Genomic DNA, 16,758 nt, shown 5'->3' with positions numbered 1-16,758 from the left:
ATTCCCTAGGTTTTATGGGAACCCTGTGTTCTGGAGGCCAAGAGGGGGTGCTTGGTTGTCTTGTCTGCAGGGTTTTATACTTTCTGAACCTCATCAAGGCACAGGCAGCTACTATCCCCAACCCCCAACCCGGGTCTGCTTCCTTCTTCAAATGCATCCATGTCTACTTTATCTCTTTTCCAGACATTTCAAATCAGAGGTCATGGTGCCAGTGAGAACCAGCGGCAGCTCCCACTGTCGGGCAGGGCAGACTGGGGTCTGTCTCATTATGTGATCCCTGGAGACCCAGCCGTGTCACTGCAATTTTCAGGTGAGGGAACTAGAAAGAAGGGAGTCAGGGCAAGGGGGAAGTTTGAGGAGAATGTCTGTCCCAGAACAACCCCATCCCAGGATTTAAATGATGGGGTTTCAGACAGCCAGCAAGAGCCCTGGTGGTAAAATGGATTAAGCACTGAGATGCTAACCACAAAACCAGTGGTTCAAACCCACCAGTTGCTCCTCGGGTAAAAGATATGGCATCAACTCCTATAAAGATTTACAGCTTTGAAACCCCTGTGGAGCAGCGCTACCTGGTCCTGTAGGGTGACTGTCAGTTGGGATTGACTTGATGACAGTGGGGGCTTTGAGGGGTGGGAGAGAGCAGCCCTGTCCTCACTTTGCATCCCTTTCCTTTGTAGGAGAGATTTGACTCTTCTCTGCTCTTCCCACCCTGGCATCTGCCCTGCGGAGGGAGGAAGGGGGAGCAAGCGGAGCAGGGCCTGGCAGGAATGTTTTCTGGTCAGAATTCTAGACTGCAGTCATCATATAGGCAGACTCTCAGAGGTGTCCCCGGAGTGAACCCCAAGGTGTGAGGCCTCGTGGAAGCCATGGGCAGGAGGAGTGGCATCCTTGGCCCCCAGGTCTCCCTGACCTGCCTGCTCTATGCCCTAACCTTACGTGCTGTGGCTCTGTGCCGTGTGCCTAGATAGCTCTTGCCGGGTCTGTGTCATTTGTTGTGAAAAGCTTACTGGGCTGGCCCAGCTGTCACCTCTTTCCAGCAAAGCCATATGGAGCATCATCCCAGCTCCCCGCTCTGTACACGCTTGACCTGCCTCTGTGGCCTCATCCTCATAGCCATTATGGGCTCGGTGACGTAGCTGTATACATTGGCCATCTGCATGAACACTGGCAGCTCCTGGGTCTGCCGGCAAGTTCTCCAAGTTCTCATCCCACCCACTGTGACACCAGGCAGCCTGACCCAGCCCTGGCACATTCAGCACCACCGGACCCACCTCTGGTCCCAATCTAAACGCAATCCCGCAGCCTCCAAGGTGAAGCAGAAAGAATTCCATGCCGAGGTACTGTAAGGAATTATCTCCTAGCCTGACATCCTTCATGCACATCCAACTGAGTACAAAATCACAAGGTGATGATTTTCAGTCAGTAACTCCAATCCTGCCTCTGCTCCTGACTCTCCCTCAAGTCTGGTACATCGTTCTCGTTCCTTCCCAGCATCCTTAGCCCTCCTTCCCACCAGCTTCATGGCTCAACATTGTGCTTAATAAAATGGACATATTTTTTTCAATGAGGTTTCATCTGGTTCTTTCCAAAGTCAGAAACAGTTCAAGGACTTGGGAATCTGAGTGAAGTATTGCAAAGTACATGCGAGTTTGAGGTCAGGTAGAAAAGGAGGTCAGCAATCACAGCTGATTTAAGTGTTGGGAGCTTAAAGTGTATGCTGGTAAATAGTACATTTATGGTAGGATCAGCACTGGACTGTGAACCACAAGGTCAGTAGTTCAAGCCTACAAGCTTCTCCTCAGAAATCCTACAAAGGGTCGCTAAGAGTCAGAACCAATATGATGGCTCTTAACAACGAGTACATCCATAACATGAGTTACATATTTTAACTCATTTGCTCCTCACAGCAACTTCTTAGGGAAAGGTTCCGTTGCAGGCCAGACCATGTGACTCCAGCATCCATTTGTTTGGTGAATGTCCTAGATGTCAATCAAGGCTCAGCTGTGCCCTGCCCTGCCAGATCTGTGACCTGGGCTGAGTTACTTTACATTTTATGCCTTGGTTTCCTCACTTGTCAAATGGGAACCACAGAGCCACCTATTGCATAACATGGCATAGGTGGTGAGCTTAACACAGTGTTCAGTAAATAATTCATATCATTAATATTGGTAAAGAAGTGAATATCGTGAAAATGTCAAGCATAGTGTGTGGGACATGGTCAACACACAATTTTCTTGTCATTTCCGTATCTTCCCACCTCCACTCTTGAACTTAGCTTTGAGTTCCCAGTAAGACAGAGTTGCGTCTTAGTCCAGCCTCCAAGGAGCTGTGTGAATCTGGACACAGTTTCTGTAGAATCTACCCTCATCTGTAAATGAGAAAGAAGTTGGATCGATGTTCAGAGGTGGAAACTATTCCTCTTGTCTGTCAAGGATCAAATCCATCAAGTCCTAGGGAAAAGGGGTTCGTCTCAAAGCCAACCCAAATGTGGGTGATGGGCAAATTTGACTAAGTAGAGTAGGCAGCCTATGCTTCATATACTCAGCTCAAACAAAGGAGGAACCCAGTAACACTGGTGAACACAAAACCATGAACAAAGGGTTACTTATAGGAGACAGAGAACATTTCAAAGATTTTTATATGACTTTTCATTTGTACATCATTTTGTGGTTATGTCTTTGTGTTGGTCCAAAATTAAGCCTCAAAGAAGGAAGAATGGAGGTGTAAGAACTCTGCCTAAGCCAGAGCTCTCCCCTGAGGTCTTCTTCTCACAATGGCAGAGCTGCCTCCATCCCCGTCCCTCAGTGACATTGTCCCATCCTTTCAGGCTCAGCTGCAGCCCAGGGATAACCCAGACTGGGCTTTAGGCTGAAGAAAACGTCTCATGGAGCTGGAAAGCATTCCAACCCAATTTGCACTGCAAAAACAAAGGGGGCAGATAATGGGGCCAGGGACTGGGAGCAGAGCATCATTTGCAGGTGGCGTAATAGAGCACACGCCCATTGATGTGATCTCGGATCTGCTCCACATGCTTCTCCAACCCAGTCAGGTCCGCAGAGCGAAGGATGATGGTCTGGCTCCCCCGAAGCAGCTCCGACTCCATGTCTATGCACAGATGGAACAGTAGGGTTGGAGGGGGAGCTGGTGAGATAACTAACGACACCCAGCCCTTCCGTCTTCTCCCTCCTCGAGGCTGCTTGTGCAAGAGAAATCATCTGTGGAGCAGTCTCCCTGCAAGCTAATGACTGGGACTATATGCAAACAATTTCTCCGCACCCTATGTCTCCCCTCTAGCCCAGTCCAATTCTTAGAAAAATTCAGTAAAAAGCAGACCCATGAAGCTCTAAATCTCAGTTATTCCTTTGTTCTCAGTGCTCTGGGTTCTCTCAGTTGTTCCAGACTGAGAGCATAGCCACCTAGATTAGCAGAACAGCAGCTGCCACCCCTTCCAATGGTCTCCAGTTGGACACCATGGCCAAAGAACTGGCCAGTGACCAGAATTCCTCCTGATTTCCTCTCCCCAAAATGCCACTCCAGATAAATCTTGTCTTCCTCTGCAAGCATACCATCACTAAATGATGCCTGGATGTGAAGGACTCTACAGGAGCTCCGGTAGAGTAGTGGTTACGAATCAGGCTGCTAACCTCAAAGTCAGCAGTTCGATACTACGAGCCATTCCATGGGAGAAAGATGAGGCTTTCTGCTCCCGTAAAGATTTACAGTCTTGGAAACCCTGTAGAGAGTCTCTATGAGTCAGAACTGACCCCACGGTACTTAACAACAACAATAAAGTGAGCTCTGGTAGCAAGCATAGTGGTTATGAGTCTGGCTGCTAAATTCCAAGTCAGCAGTTCAAAACTACCAACTGTTCTGTGGGAGAAGGATATGGTTTGCTGCTCCTGTAGAGATTTACAGCCTCAGATTTACACCCTGTGCAAATGCTGCCCTTGAATGTGCCGTGGAGGGCCCACAGCTGCACTCCACTTTTTATTCTGGAGTCCTGGTGTGGCGCTGTGGGTTAATGCGCTGGACTGCCAAGTTGGTTTGAATTGCAAGGTTGGTGGTTCAAGCTCACCAGAAACCCTACACAGGGTCACTATGGATCAGAAGTGACTCAACAGCACTTAACAACAACAAAGTGACCTAGTCCAGCCTGTTCCTCCTGTTGCTCAAGGCAAGTGTCCCCTATTCCGCACCCCTGAGAGCTGCAAAACTGCCTCAGTCTGGACACAGAAGTAGGAAGCAGGCATACTGCTTCATGAGTCTCCAACTCTAGGCAGCTCTGGTAGCGTTATGAATCGGGCTGTGAACCGCAAGGTCAGCAGTTCGAACCTACCAGCTGTTCCGTGGGAGAAAGATGAGGCTTTCTGCTCCCGTAAAGATTTACAGCCTCGGAAACCCTGTACAGGGTCGCTATGAATCAGAACCATGGCACATAACAACAACAACACAGTTATTTAAAGAAGTCCTAGTGTGGCGTTGTGGGTTAATGTGCTAGACTACCGAGTGGATTTGAACAGCAAGGTTGGTGGTTCAAGCTCACCAGTCACTCCTTGGAAACTCTATGGGTCAGAACTGACTTGACAGCACTTAACAACAACAACAACAGTCTTTTTTTTCAGTAAGCCAAAATCTGACCACTTCCCTGTTTCCACCCAATTGTCTGGTTTCCAGAGGCACAGGACTGTATCTGTTCTGTTTCCCATATGGCAGCCCTTCATATATCTGAGGCTTTATCTTATCCACGTTAAACAGCTCTGGTTCTTTCACCCAGTTATCATCAAATATTATTGTTGGGTTCCTCCCTCCCTCTTCCCCCAGCAACTCTCCCCTGCAGGCCTGTCATTGTATGAAGACACAGTGGCCACCACTTGAACACCATCCTCCAGGGGAGAATCTATTAGCAGAGTGTAAAAGAGTGTCCATAAAGAGAATGTGGACAGGGGAAAGTAGAATCCCCACTGAATAGTTCTCATCTTGTCTAGATGGGTCTGGTGAAAAGAGATAGGGATAAGAGTCTTATGATTCAAGAGTGAGTAATTGTAATCATGACTAATTGCGACTGTCACAACTGTAAAGGTAGAAGTGTTGTAACAAAAAGCGGGGAGTAGTTAATCATACAGTCCAGGAACAGAGGGCGCTAGGACCATTAAGGGAGAAGAGCACTAGTGGAATATGGGACCCTATCCAGAGAAGCAGTGACACCAGAGATGGAGGCAGAGATGGGGATATGGAGAGAGGGAGCAGCTGAGGACTCATGGAAAGAGAGGGACTGAGTGTTGGTGGCCAGGAGGCAGACTTGCAGAATGTGCTCTTTGGTGGTTTAAATTATTATATATGCCTGAGTGTTTTTGTGTACATCAAAAAACAGAGGGAATAGAAGCAAATACTGTTGAATGATGATGCATGGAGGGGATTGGGGATTGTAATCATTGCAATCAAACAATGGTGTAAAACCGATGTTCTCCCATGTAATTATCACTCAACTTACAATAAAAACTTTAAAAGAAAATCCTGTGGATATCTATACAGACCTCTGGGCTGGTAAAATGGCTGCTGTCTTCTACCTCCAACCTAAGGTGCCACCATGCCCATGGGTCTACTCCACAGTTAAAGGTAAATGCATGCAAGCAGGTAAGTGCCTGTTCCCATGCTACAGCCCGAGCCTTTGGCAGGTGTTAACCCATGTGGGTTGTTAAATATTTTTTATATTATCCCTGAGCTGTTCCTTGTTTCATTTTGACTGCTTTGTGTTTGTTAGCTCTTTTGGCAATAGCAAGACACTGCTGGCTAATAACCAGCTTGTAGTTACGTGAAACTCTTGGGTCTTATTCAGGTGAGTAACTACTTGTATTTACCAGTTACGAAGTGTTTAAAGCAGCATTAGCTACTGAGAGGTTGGGCCTCATGCCTGAACTGTACTTATAAATTTAGAGCCAGGCAAGGCCAGTGTGGAAGTTAACTTTTTTGTTCATATTTAATTTCATCCTTGAGTCCTGGTATGTATGGCATTATTGAATAAGCACTGGACTGCCAAACCACAAGGTCAGTGGTTCAAATCCTCTAGTCGCGCCTTGAAAACCCTTATAGAGGGTTGCAATGAGTCAGAACCTACTTGATGGTACATATCAAAAACAACAACAATTTCATCCTATTTGGTTCTGGACTTCCTTTCAGCCTTTTGAGTTTGCCTTAGAACCCTAGGTCTGCTATATAATCAATTAACTATGTGTCACCCCAAAACTTGACAAGTACATTCTTTATGTCTATGCAAATGGATGGAGACAAGGTCAGGACAAGCAGAGACCCAGCCATGGGCTTCCTCCCTTGAAGTTGGCACCTCTGGCCTTGACCTTCAATGTAGTCAGCCAGTCTCTCTCATATCTGCTCAACCAGCCAACCCAACCTTTCCCATGGTGCCCATATGGATAACAAAAAGAGATTTTGTCAACAGTTTTAACTGAAATTCAGACTGCCCTGGTAGCACTGAGGGTTAGGCATCAGACAACTAACCACAAAGTTGGTGGTTCAAAACACTAATGCTCCTCGATAGAAACATGAGGTTGTCAACTCCCGTAAAGATTTACAGTCTCCGAAACTCTAAATACTTAGGATTTCTATGAGCCAGAATTGACTTGGTGGCAGGCAGCAAATCTGCTTTGCTTACGGTAGCATTCAATAGGCACACCAGTGCAGTGACCTCCATCATCACATCTAGAGAAGTGACTCCGATTCCTGGAAATCCCTGTTCCCCATTCTGAAGTACCTCAGTATCCTTTCAAGCACAGGATTCAAAAGCCTTCAGGGGTTTCCCTCACTGCATCTAAAATGATGTCTGCTCTTCCCCAGACACTGGAGCCAGCCATGGTGATGCAGGTCGCTTAGCTCCACCAGTCCTCATCATTACCCATCCTGGGTGTGGGTCCTGGCCCCATCCTCAGAACACGCCTTGCTCCTTTCCACCCACCCTAGGCTTCCTGTTCTTCCTCTTCCTCTCAGTCACTCCTAGGTCTGTACCTCCTTCAAGGCCCACCTCTAATCTGACCTCTGCAGAACATTCCCTCACTGAACATTCTCCTTGGAAATGATTTATCCTCTGAACCCCTCGAGCTCTTAATACTCAGGCCCCTATCTCAGACCACCGTGTGCTATGGAGTACAGTTTCTTGTGTCCTACAGGAGGTGGGGAAAGGACCCCACCTGGATTGTAAGCTTCTTGAGGGCAAGGTCAGGTCTTGGTCTGGGAACATCTCTGCCTTCCCACAGCCCCTCATTTGCCCTCATATTTATTAGGTGATCAGTAAATCCTGACTGATCGCACTCATTCCACAAGTAGATGTCAAAAGCTCTGGGCAGGGACCAGCCTTCAGGGACGCTGTGTGGAGCCCTTGGACCACCCCTCACCTTTCATCCTGTCCATCATCTCCATGGTCTCCTCAAACAGCTCCTCAGCCTCCGTCTTGACGCTCAGTATCCGACTGCCCTGCTCCCCCAGCATGGGGCTCTGGCCCAACCGGTCCTTCAGCTCTGCATACTTTTGCTTTACTCTCTCAAATCCCTGGAAAGGTAGAAAGGTTTCAGTGCTACCATTGTTATTGTTGTAAAGTGCCACCATCGAGTTGGTTCCAACCCATAGCGACCCTGTATAGGGTTTCCGAGTAGCAGCTGGTGAGCTTGAACCACCGACCTTGCAGTTCAAACAGCTTTGCGTCTGGTGCGTGAACCCACAGCGCCACACCAGGAAACCATTAGCAGCATTCAAAGTCCTGAAGACGTGGTGAAAGCACTTGATATCACCCAAACTAACACACATGATTATGTGGCACTCTAGGATCAGCCCTGGACTGCAAACCACAAAGTTGGCAGTTCAAACCCACCAGCTAGTCACTCCTCGAAAACTCTACCTACAAAAAGATTTAAAGCCCTGGAAACGCAGAACAGGGTGGCTATGAGTCAACACCAACTCCACGGCACTTAACAACTTTATACCCAGTGGCATAGTAAGTTATGTGTTGGGTTACTCACTGCAAAGTCAGCAGTTCAAATCTACCAGTTGCTCTATGGGAGAAAGAGTAGGTTTTCTGCTGCTGTAAAGATTTACAAACTCAGAAACCTTCCATAGACAGGGTCATTATGAGTCAGAATCAACTCAATGGCAGTGGGTTTTTTGTTTTGAAAATTATGCCCCAATGGAGTCCTTGGGTGTTGCAAATGGTTAAGCTCTCTGCTGCTAACCAGAAGGTTGAATGTTTAAATCCCCCTAGAAAAGTCTGGTGATCTACGTCCAAAATCTCAGCTACTGAAAAGCCTGTGGAACAGGGTTCTTCTCTCCACAGGAGGCCATCATGAGACGAGGCCAATTCCATGGTAACTGCTTATTACACCCTAGTAAGTTTGTTTCCCCTATAAAACCTCTACCCATAGACTATGGCTTCAACTTCTTCAGTATTCCCTCCTCCTACCTCTACCTCCTGCCTTTTTACCCACTTTACCTCCAGCACAATGCCAGGCACAGAGTTACATACTGTTGGTTGTTGTTGTTAAGTGCCGTCAAGTTGGTTCCAACCCATAGTGACCCTGTATAGGTTTTCTGAGGAGCAACTGGTAAGCTTGAACCACCAACTTTGCAGTTCAAATGGCTTTGCAGTCTGGCGCATTAACCCACAGCACCACACCAGGACTCCTAGTTACATACTGTTGTTGTTGTTAAGTGCCACTGAGACGGTTCTGACCCATAGCGACCCTCTAGAGGGTTTCCAAGGAGCAACTGGTGAGCTTGAACCACCAACCTTGCAGTTCAAACTGACTTTGCAGTCTAGCGGATTAACCCACAGCGCTACACCAGGACTCCAGTTACATACTATTCAGTAATATATACTGGTCAGCACGTCCACTGTATGGATCTACAAGGGCTAAGGCTCCAGGCCCTGGAGAAAATCAATGGTATACCTAAGTCATAGATAATGGCTCCTTAATCTTCTCACTGGTCTCATTCAGACAGTGATGAGGCCCTCATTAGGTTAAGTCAAGAGTGTGTGTCTGGGCTTGGGGGCCAAGACAGGACCCAATATAATGAAGCAAGCTCTGAACTAGATGTCCAGAGATCAGCTCATAGATGAGCTTTGGACCTCTGGACAAGTTACCGCCTCATCTGTCAAACAGGGACTGGTCCAGATTGTCTGCAACATCCGGAACATCCCCAAAGGCAGCCAGGGGAAACAGTCAGAAGTTAGTCAGGCTTGGGCTATTCCTCAAGTGCCTTCTTGTTCCGTTCTAGCTGCTTTTGAGGCAGCGGTGTTATCGAGTGTATACAGTCCTCTCCTGCTCAGTGCCCTCTCACTGACGTGCTTTCTCTGGCACTGCCCATAACTCCACCATGTCCTATACCTCCTGGGCACTCAGTGCCTGCTTGCTGGCACCCTCGGCGAGCTGCTGGGCCTGGGCCACCTGGTCCTGCTGCTGCCCAGCCAGGCGACGGAGCTCCTCCAGCCGTGTCTGGAAGCCACTCAGCTGTTTCATCATGCCTGTCACCAGCCTTTCCGTTGGTCCCAGTACCTGCTGGACCTATGAAGAAAGAGGGAAGAGAACTGGGTTTGTGGTGGGTCTTACAGAGAGTGGCCTTCAATTCCACATTTCCTCCTCTATCACTAGGCAGCAAAGTTCTTTCCAAGCTGGAAACCACGGACTGTCCCCCACCAATTCTCTGTCCATCTGCCCCATTGACATCTAGACCTCATCCTCCTCCCATTCAGCTGACCCCATCCCCTCGGGGGCTCCTGCTTCCTGGCCGTAAGACAAGGAAATCAAAGGCTTCAAGTCAGGCTTATAACACTCCTTGTTTAAGCTTCCAGTTCAGTGTCCGACAGAGTCTCTTTCCGGCATATTTTATGCCCAGTTCCTGTGTCTGGCTGTTCAATCCCCAGAGAAAGGGTAAGTGGGGACAATGGAGAAGGAAGCCGCCTTGCCTCACCTCAGCAACCCTCTCCTGGATCAGCCGGAGGGAGCGACTGGTCCCCTGCATTGTGTCCTGAGCTTCCTGCAGTGCCACGGTGCCCTGCCGCAGGTTCCCCACCACGTCCTCCACCTGGCCTTCCACAGTGTGGGCACGGATCCTGGGGTGAGGGAAGAGGAAGGGAAAGCAGAGACGGAAGGAGTAAGTGAATGGATAAGTGTGGTTCTCCTCACTCACCAGTCCAAGACAAAGGGCAAGGGGAGCATTAGCTCAGTAGCTGTCAATTTCCACGCCAAGCAGACATGATGAAGGTAAGCGTTGTGTCTCAGACTCCAAAGGGCAAGGTTGACAACATGGAAGGCAAGGGTAGGGCCATGCCAAATAGTCTAATTTAGATTCTGGGCATCACTTGGCTTTCTGCTCCCCTAAAGGTTTACAGCCTCACTATGAGTTGGAACCAACTCAACAACACACCACTACCACCACCACCATCACCATCACCACAGGAAGCACCCCTCCTGCTGCCCAGCCTTCTGCATCCTCTGAGCTGCAAAGGTTCTTCTCCCATTCCCAGCAATGGGGTTGGGGAACAAAATGTCAGCTCAAACCTGGGCAGGTAGGAAGCATGGGGCCCGGGCTGTACCTGGCCTGCTCAGCCTCAGTCTGCAGCCTGCGGGCTCGTGCAATGTCCTGCTTGGTCTGAGACAGCACCAGGTCCACATTGGGGAGCCTGGCTGCAATTGCCTGGATCTCGTTCATCTTCCGCAGGACTGTAGCAGAGTCCGTGGGCAGCCACAGGGCCAGCACCGCCTCGCTAACCTCCTGGATGGTGGCTGCGTCAGTATCAGGGTCTAGAAGACAGTTGTCCACGGCATTTGGAGAACCCACCTCATCTCTCGAAAGAATCAAGCTGAGAAGCATTCATAGAAGGTGTACAAGGTGGCCCTTCCGCCCAATGCCCCCAAGGAGCTGCCAATTCCTCTCAACCAGCCTCAGTGCCCCGTTCCGCGAGTGGTCGGGGACTATTACAGGTAGAGTATCCATGCTGCCGAGAGAAGGATGTTGGCACAGCTGTGGCCAATGTCTGGAACCACAGGAAGCTGTAGGCTGGGAAGAGGGGGTGGTGCCAGGCAGCTGGTATGAAACAGTGCTGAAGCACATATACAATCAGCCCTAAATGAGACCGAGAGGCCAACAAGTGGAGCTGCTTCTCTGAAAATAAGACCTCATCCACACAACCCTCCTCAGACCAGAGTGCTCAATTTTTATTAGGTCTTTGCTCGAAGGAAAGAGCCCTGGTGGCATAGTGGGTTATGAATTGTGTCGCTAACTGCAAGGCCAGAGGTTCAAACCTACCAGCTGCTTTGTGGAAGAAAGATAAAGCTGTCAGTTCCTGTGGAAGAGTTCTACTCTGTTCTAGTGGGTTGGAGTCCTGGTGTGGCACTATAGGATATGCACTCAACTGTAAGTTCAGTTTGAACCGCAAGGCTGGTGTTTCAAACTCATCAGCCGCTACTAGGAAACCATATACAGGGTCACACTTAACAACAACAATAGGGTTGCTATGAGCTGGAATCAACTGGGTGGAGGTGGGCTTTGGTGGGTTGCTTATATGTCTGCTCCCTGGCCACCCAGTCTAGAATGCCAACCTCTAAGTCACCTCATCACCTGTTACCCTCTTCCCTATTGTATCTTCCCCCTGGCACTTGCCACCCACAGGTACACTCAGCTCACTGGTTTCTTGTCTGTTCCTCCCTAGAATAAGCGCCATGAGAACAAGGACTTTGCTTTGTCCTCGGGTCTCTCTCCAGCACCTAACACAGTTCCTGGTACCTGGGCACTCAGTATCTGCAGAGTGAACGAATGAGTAAGTTGGGTTGGGCTCCAGATCCAGTTCTCCCCTTTCCTTCTCAAACAACCTGGGGCAAGTTGAGCTCCCTTTCCTTATCTGCAAGAGGAAGAACTCCCTGCCTCCCCCAGGGGATGAAATGAAATATTCAATTAGCAAGCTGTGGTTAGAGGCCACACCTGTGTCAGAGAGCAAGGGCTGAGCTAGAGTTCATGGATGGTGCAGTTAATGTGCTTGGCTTCTAGCCAACAGGTTGGGGTTCAAGTCCACCCAGAAGCATCTCAGGAGGAAAGATCTGGTGATCAGCCACAGAAAACTCTTTGTAACACACATTTAGGGATGGAGGAGGAGATGGACGGCCTGAATTGGAATTAACTCAACAGCAACTTGTTTTATTACTTTATCAACTACATTTGAAGAACCAAGAAAGATGTCTGGTCCTTCCTCCATGCTGGGACCCTGCATGTCAACAGTCCCATCCGCAGTAGAGGAACTGTGGGAAGTAGAACCCATACTGCTATGGTGAATGTGACAATTATTTAGGGTGCTACCCTGAAGTCTGGTAGCGTAGTGGTTGCGAATCAGGCTTTGAACCCCAAGGTCAGCAGTTCAAAACTACCAGCTGCTCCATGGGAGAGAGATGAGGCTTTCTGCTTCTGTAAAGATTTACAGTCTCGGAAACCCTGTGCAGGGTCGGTCTAGGTCGGAATCGACTCGACAGCACTTAACAACAACAACCCTGGAGTCAGGCCCTGTTCTTTCTGTCTTTGCCCCATCATAGAACTTAACCTGAGGACATCAAGAACCCCAGTGCCTAGTCACTCCCTGTCTTTCATGTGAGCCTGGGCAGCACCTCACAGAAGAGACTTCCTTCAAACATCCCACTCTTGAGGCCTGGCCCCTACTGGGGTAGCTGTAAGGTGAGTGGCCATTCAGCCTCACTTGTCTCCACCAGGGTCTATCTCTGTGAATCTGGGATCCAATCCTTTGGTCCATGTCTGTTGTGCACCATGGGTCTAAGTTCCCAGAGGCCCGCTATTGGGGGCAAGGTGACCCAACATGACCTTGGACCATTCACAGGACTTCATGCATCCTTCCAGCTTCTCTTAGACCTGCCATGTGCCTGTCTGGCACAAAGGCAATGCTATAGTGGCAAGAAAAGTCACTGTAGTTACACGAAGCCTTCGGCTCATATTAACTAGGCTCCCAGCCAGCCCAGCAAATTCCCTGGCAAAGACCTGAAATCTAATAATATCATCTCACATTCCTAAGGCACATTTAATTTTTCAAACACATTTTACATCAGTGATGAGAATCAATGTGTGAAATACTACCACCCTGGTTTCCAGAAGCAAAAGAGGAGGCAGAGAGAAACATAACTTGCCCCAAGTCACACAGGCATCTTTCCATTAAGTGACCCTTTCTCACTCCCATGGCAATGGGGGGCTCCACTTAGTCATACGACAAATAACGGGTGACTTTTCTGGGTCTGGCATCAGGCTGTTGTTGTTAAATGCTGTCAAGTCAGTTCTGACTCTTAGTGCCAAGGACCAGCTGGTGGGTTTGAACCACCAACCTTGTGATTCATAGCCCAATGCTTATCTTAGAGCGTCACACCAGGACTTCAATAGTAAGAAAGTTGGTGATCCCTGATCTCTTGTAGAGAGATGCACTAGCAGACATAGGAACCCAACAACCACAGCCATCACATCAATTACCACTCAACAGCCCCATGTGTTACAGAGTAGAACTTCTCCCAAGGGTTTCCTTGACTGCAGCCTTTAAGCCTTTAAGGCTGCCAGAATGTTTCCATGGAGCTGTTGGGTAGTTTAGAACCGTCAACCTTTCGGTTAGCAGCCAAGCACTTAACAGTTTGTGCTACCGGAGCTCTGGGATTTCCTTTCTGCTGGTGGCTTTAGGCTTTGTTTGCTCTTCTTTTTCTAGAACCTCAAGTTGTAGGGTAAGGCTATTGGGTTGAGATCTTTCTTCTCTTTCAATGTAAGTATTTGTTGCTATAAAATTCCTTCTAAGTACTGACTTTGCTACAGCCCATGGATTTTGGCAAGTTTTGTTTCATTTTTGCTCCACTCTAAGTATGGAAAATGGAATTAGAAGATAATGGAATTTTCCCACAAACTTTTTGAAGTTCCCTTGTGTGTATGTATAATTATTTCTCTGTTAGTTTCTTCCTTGACCCATTGGTTGTTCAATAATGTGTTGTTTAATTTCCATATATTTGTATGCTTTCTGGGTTTCCTTCTGCTATTAACTTCTAGTATCATTCCCTTGTGGTCGGAGAAGACAGTCTGTGTAATTTCCATCTTTCAGAATTTACTGAGAGGGAGATGGCATTTAGACAGAGACCTGGAGGACAGGAAGCAGAAGCCTGGGGGAGAACATTCTAGGCAGAGAAACAGCTAATTAAAATCCCTGAGTCAGGCAAGAGTGTGGCAAGTTAGAGGAGCAGAAGACAGAAGGTCGGCACTGGCCACAGCCCAAAGTCTGGACTAAGGCCAGACTTTTCAGGGTAAGATTAGAGTTGAGATCTTTTCTAAGAAAAAGGTGAATTCCAGATAAATGGCTGCAGAATATGTGGAACAAAACTCGAAATTATTTGAAAGAAATAGAAATTATTCAGAAAGAGGCTGGAAGAACCTGACCCTCACCCACAACCACCCTTCATGCCTGGAAAGGAACTCAGCCTTGTGGCCCAATAGCCAAGCAGTAGATAGGTAAATAGGCAGGAGGGGTGGGGAACAACACTCATAATGTATGCTCACTATGAATGATGGAATGGTCAGTCACTCAGAAGGGATGAGAAGAAGGCTGGAATGGAAACAGGAACCACAGGGAGGAAATGGGGTAACTTGTTTTAGGGAGGGGGTTGTAATCAGTGAGATGAAACAAAGTGTATGATTTGTTGAATGTAAAACTGATGATCTTTCCTGTAAACCTTCATTCAGTTCACAATAATAAGAAAGATAAGGGTGAAGCTATGGGAGGTATTTAAGCAAGAAAGGAACACAATCCAATTTATGTTTGTAAAAGTCAATTCAGGCTGTTAGTTTAAAAATGAATTATAAGGGAGTAGGCAGGGATTTGGGAGGATAACTAGAAGGCTGCCATAGTGTCCCCACAAACACTAAATGATGGCTCAGAACAGCCAGGGGAGCAGCAAGAAGTGAGGGAAGTACAACGTGCTGAGTGAAGGAGGCTTCTGGCAGAGCCTCTGCATTATAAAAGACCATAGGTGTAATCCTGAACCCCATCCAGAATCTTCTGAGGTGGGAAATTTCCACTTGAAATGACAAGCAGACCAGCCTGGAGTGTCTAGAAGAACAGAAGATATTTCTTGAAAGAAAGACCTACAGGAAAATACAAAACAATATAGGCAGTCTGACTGATGACTATAAGAACAACTCACCCAGGAAACATCAAGGCAAGTGGTTGGGTCCGCTCAGAGCAAACCGCCTTCCAATACTAAGACTCAATGGGAATACACACTCTGATTGGTGACCACACTCATCACCAATAAGGGGAAGTGAGGGAAAAACAGCAATAAAGCTGTGAGCTAAGCTGTACAATGTTCAATAGACTCCTGTAAACCCGGGTGGAGACCTGGTTGGCCAGCAGTGTGGCAAGACCTGGGGACTCTTGGGCCCAGAGTCAGTGACATAGCCACAGAGGACTAGAGTGGAGAGTGAAGCATCCAGCTGATAAGAAGAGAGGGTATATGCATAAGAATACCCACACTTGCAGATAATACCCACTTGACCTGGCTTCAATGACTGGATGATCAGAGCTCAACTAGAAGAACAAAGAAGAGGAAAAAAAGAGTAATCTAATACAGTTTGATGAACTTGACCTACACCTATGGATGCAGTAGCTCAAAAGAGGGAAGAAAGCTTTACAACAAGGATCACTCCCACCCCCTCCATACACAGAGTAGACAGGGATGGGCAACTTGGACATTGGGTACCCAAAGTTGGGGGGTTCAAAGGCAAGAAGTGACTGGCTTACAAGCTTTCAAGAGGGAACCTAGATCCAAAGGGTGTAGAGGAAGATAGAATCTCCAGTGAGTAGTATCTAGGCAGGGCTGATGAAAGGAAATGCGGATAGGTCTCTTGTGATACAATAATGGATAAATGTTATCAGGACTGACTGTGAGGGTTGGAAATGTAAAGGTAGACGTTTTGTAGCAAGGAGGGGAGTGATTAACTTTGCAGTCTAGGAGCGGAGGTCTCTGGGACCATCAAGGGAGAAGAGCGGAGAGCGGGACCCTACCCAGAGAAGCAGTCAGAGATGGAGACAGAGATGATAACGTCAAGCGATGGAGCAGCTGGGGACTTTAGATCCAGAAAGGGAGAGGGACTGTTTGCTGACGACTTGGGGGGCAGGCTTGTAAGGTATATATACCCTTTGGTTGGTTGATGATGCATGGAAGGGATTGTAACCATGGCAATGAAACGATATACAATAGGATGAATGTAAAACTAATGTTCTCCCATGTAAACTATCACATAATTCACAATAAAACATTTAAAAAAAAAGGAGTGAGGGAAGGAGATAGTGTGTGGGAGTAAGGGGCAGGCCAGGATCAAGTCTCAGGGAGGGAGGACAGAGCCCAGGCTCACCTGTGAGGAAGTCCCGGACCTGCTGGATGAGGAGCCGGGTGCGTCGGACATCTTCTTCCATCTGGGAGCGACTGGTGCTCACCTGGGTCTCCAGGCGTTGAGCATCTGTTTGGATCTGCAAGGCGGCTTCCTCAGCATCCCTGATCTGTTAACACACTTGGGTCAGGAGCAGGCAGAGCCTCAAGAACATCTCTGAGCAGCACCCAGAGCCTCAAGAAAGTCTCTGAGTAGCACCCCGGACTCCATGGGCTACCCTCCCCTAAGGCCTGCCAGGAAGCAGTGGTAACTAATGCAGATTAGCCCTGGGGGGGGGGGGGGGGGGGG

At 48.1% G+C, this 16,758-nt stretch overlaps 2 protein-coding genes across 2 annotated transcripts in view; one reads left to right on the top strand and one right to left on the bottom strand.

The window, feature by feature from the left end:
• CAMK1G (calcium/calmodulin-dependent protein kinase IG) overlaps positions 1 to 311 on the top strand; it is a 39,513-nt gene extending 39,202 nt beyond the window's left edge. Inside the window, exon 12 of the mRNA XM_006834049.1 lies at positions 184 to 311. Within this exon, the coding sequence (XP_006834112.1) occupies positions 184 to 274 (91 nt within the window). The 3' untranslated portion in view covers positions 275 to 311. The remainder of the gene's footprint in view (positions 1 to 183) is intronic.
• A 2,657-nt stretch (positions 312 to 2,968) lies between these two features.
• LAMB3 (laminin, beta 3) overlaps positions 2,969 to 16,758 on the bottom strand; it is a 55,400-nt gene continuing 41,610 nt past the window's right edge. The window contains exons 18-23 of the mRNA XM_006834048.1: positions 16,435 to 16,579; positions 10,595 to 10,802; positions 9,970 to 10,111; positions 9,387 to 9,563; positions 7,404 to 7,557; positions 2,969 to 3,105 (exon numbers count right to left, since the gene is read on the bottom strand). Coding sequence (XP_006834111.1) covers positions 2,969 to 3,105; positions 7,404 to 7,557; positions 9,387 to 9,563; positions 9,970 to 10,111; positions 10,595 to 10,802; positions 16,435 to 16,579 — 963 coding nt within the window. The remainder of the gene's footprint in view (positions 3,106 to 7,403; positions 7,558 to 9,386; positions 9,564 to 9,969; positions 10,112 to 10,594; positions 10,803 to 16,434; positions 16,580 to 16,758) is intronic.

The sequence above is a fragment of the Chrysochloris asiatica genome, unplaced genomic scaffold (assembly GCF_000296735.1).
Source record: "Chrysochloris asiatica unplaced genomic scaffold, ChrAsi1.0 scaffold00009, whole genome shotgun sequence".
Taxonomy (NCBI): Eukaryota; Metazoa; Chordata; class Mammalia; order Afrosoricida; family Chrysochloridae; genus Chrysochloris; species Chrysochloris asiatica.
This window is presented reverse-complemented; position numbering and strand designations above follow the sequence as displayed.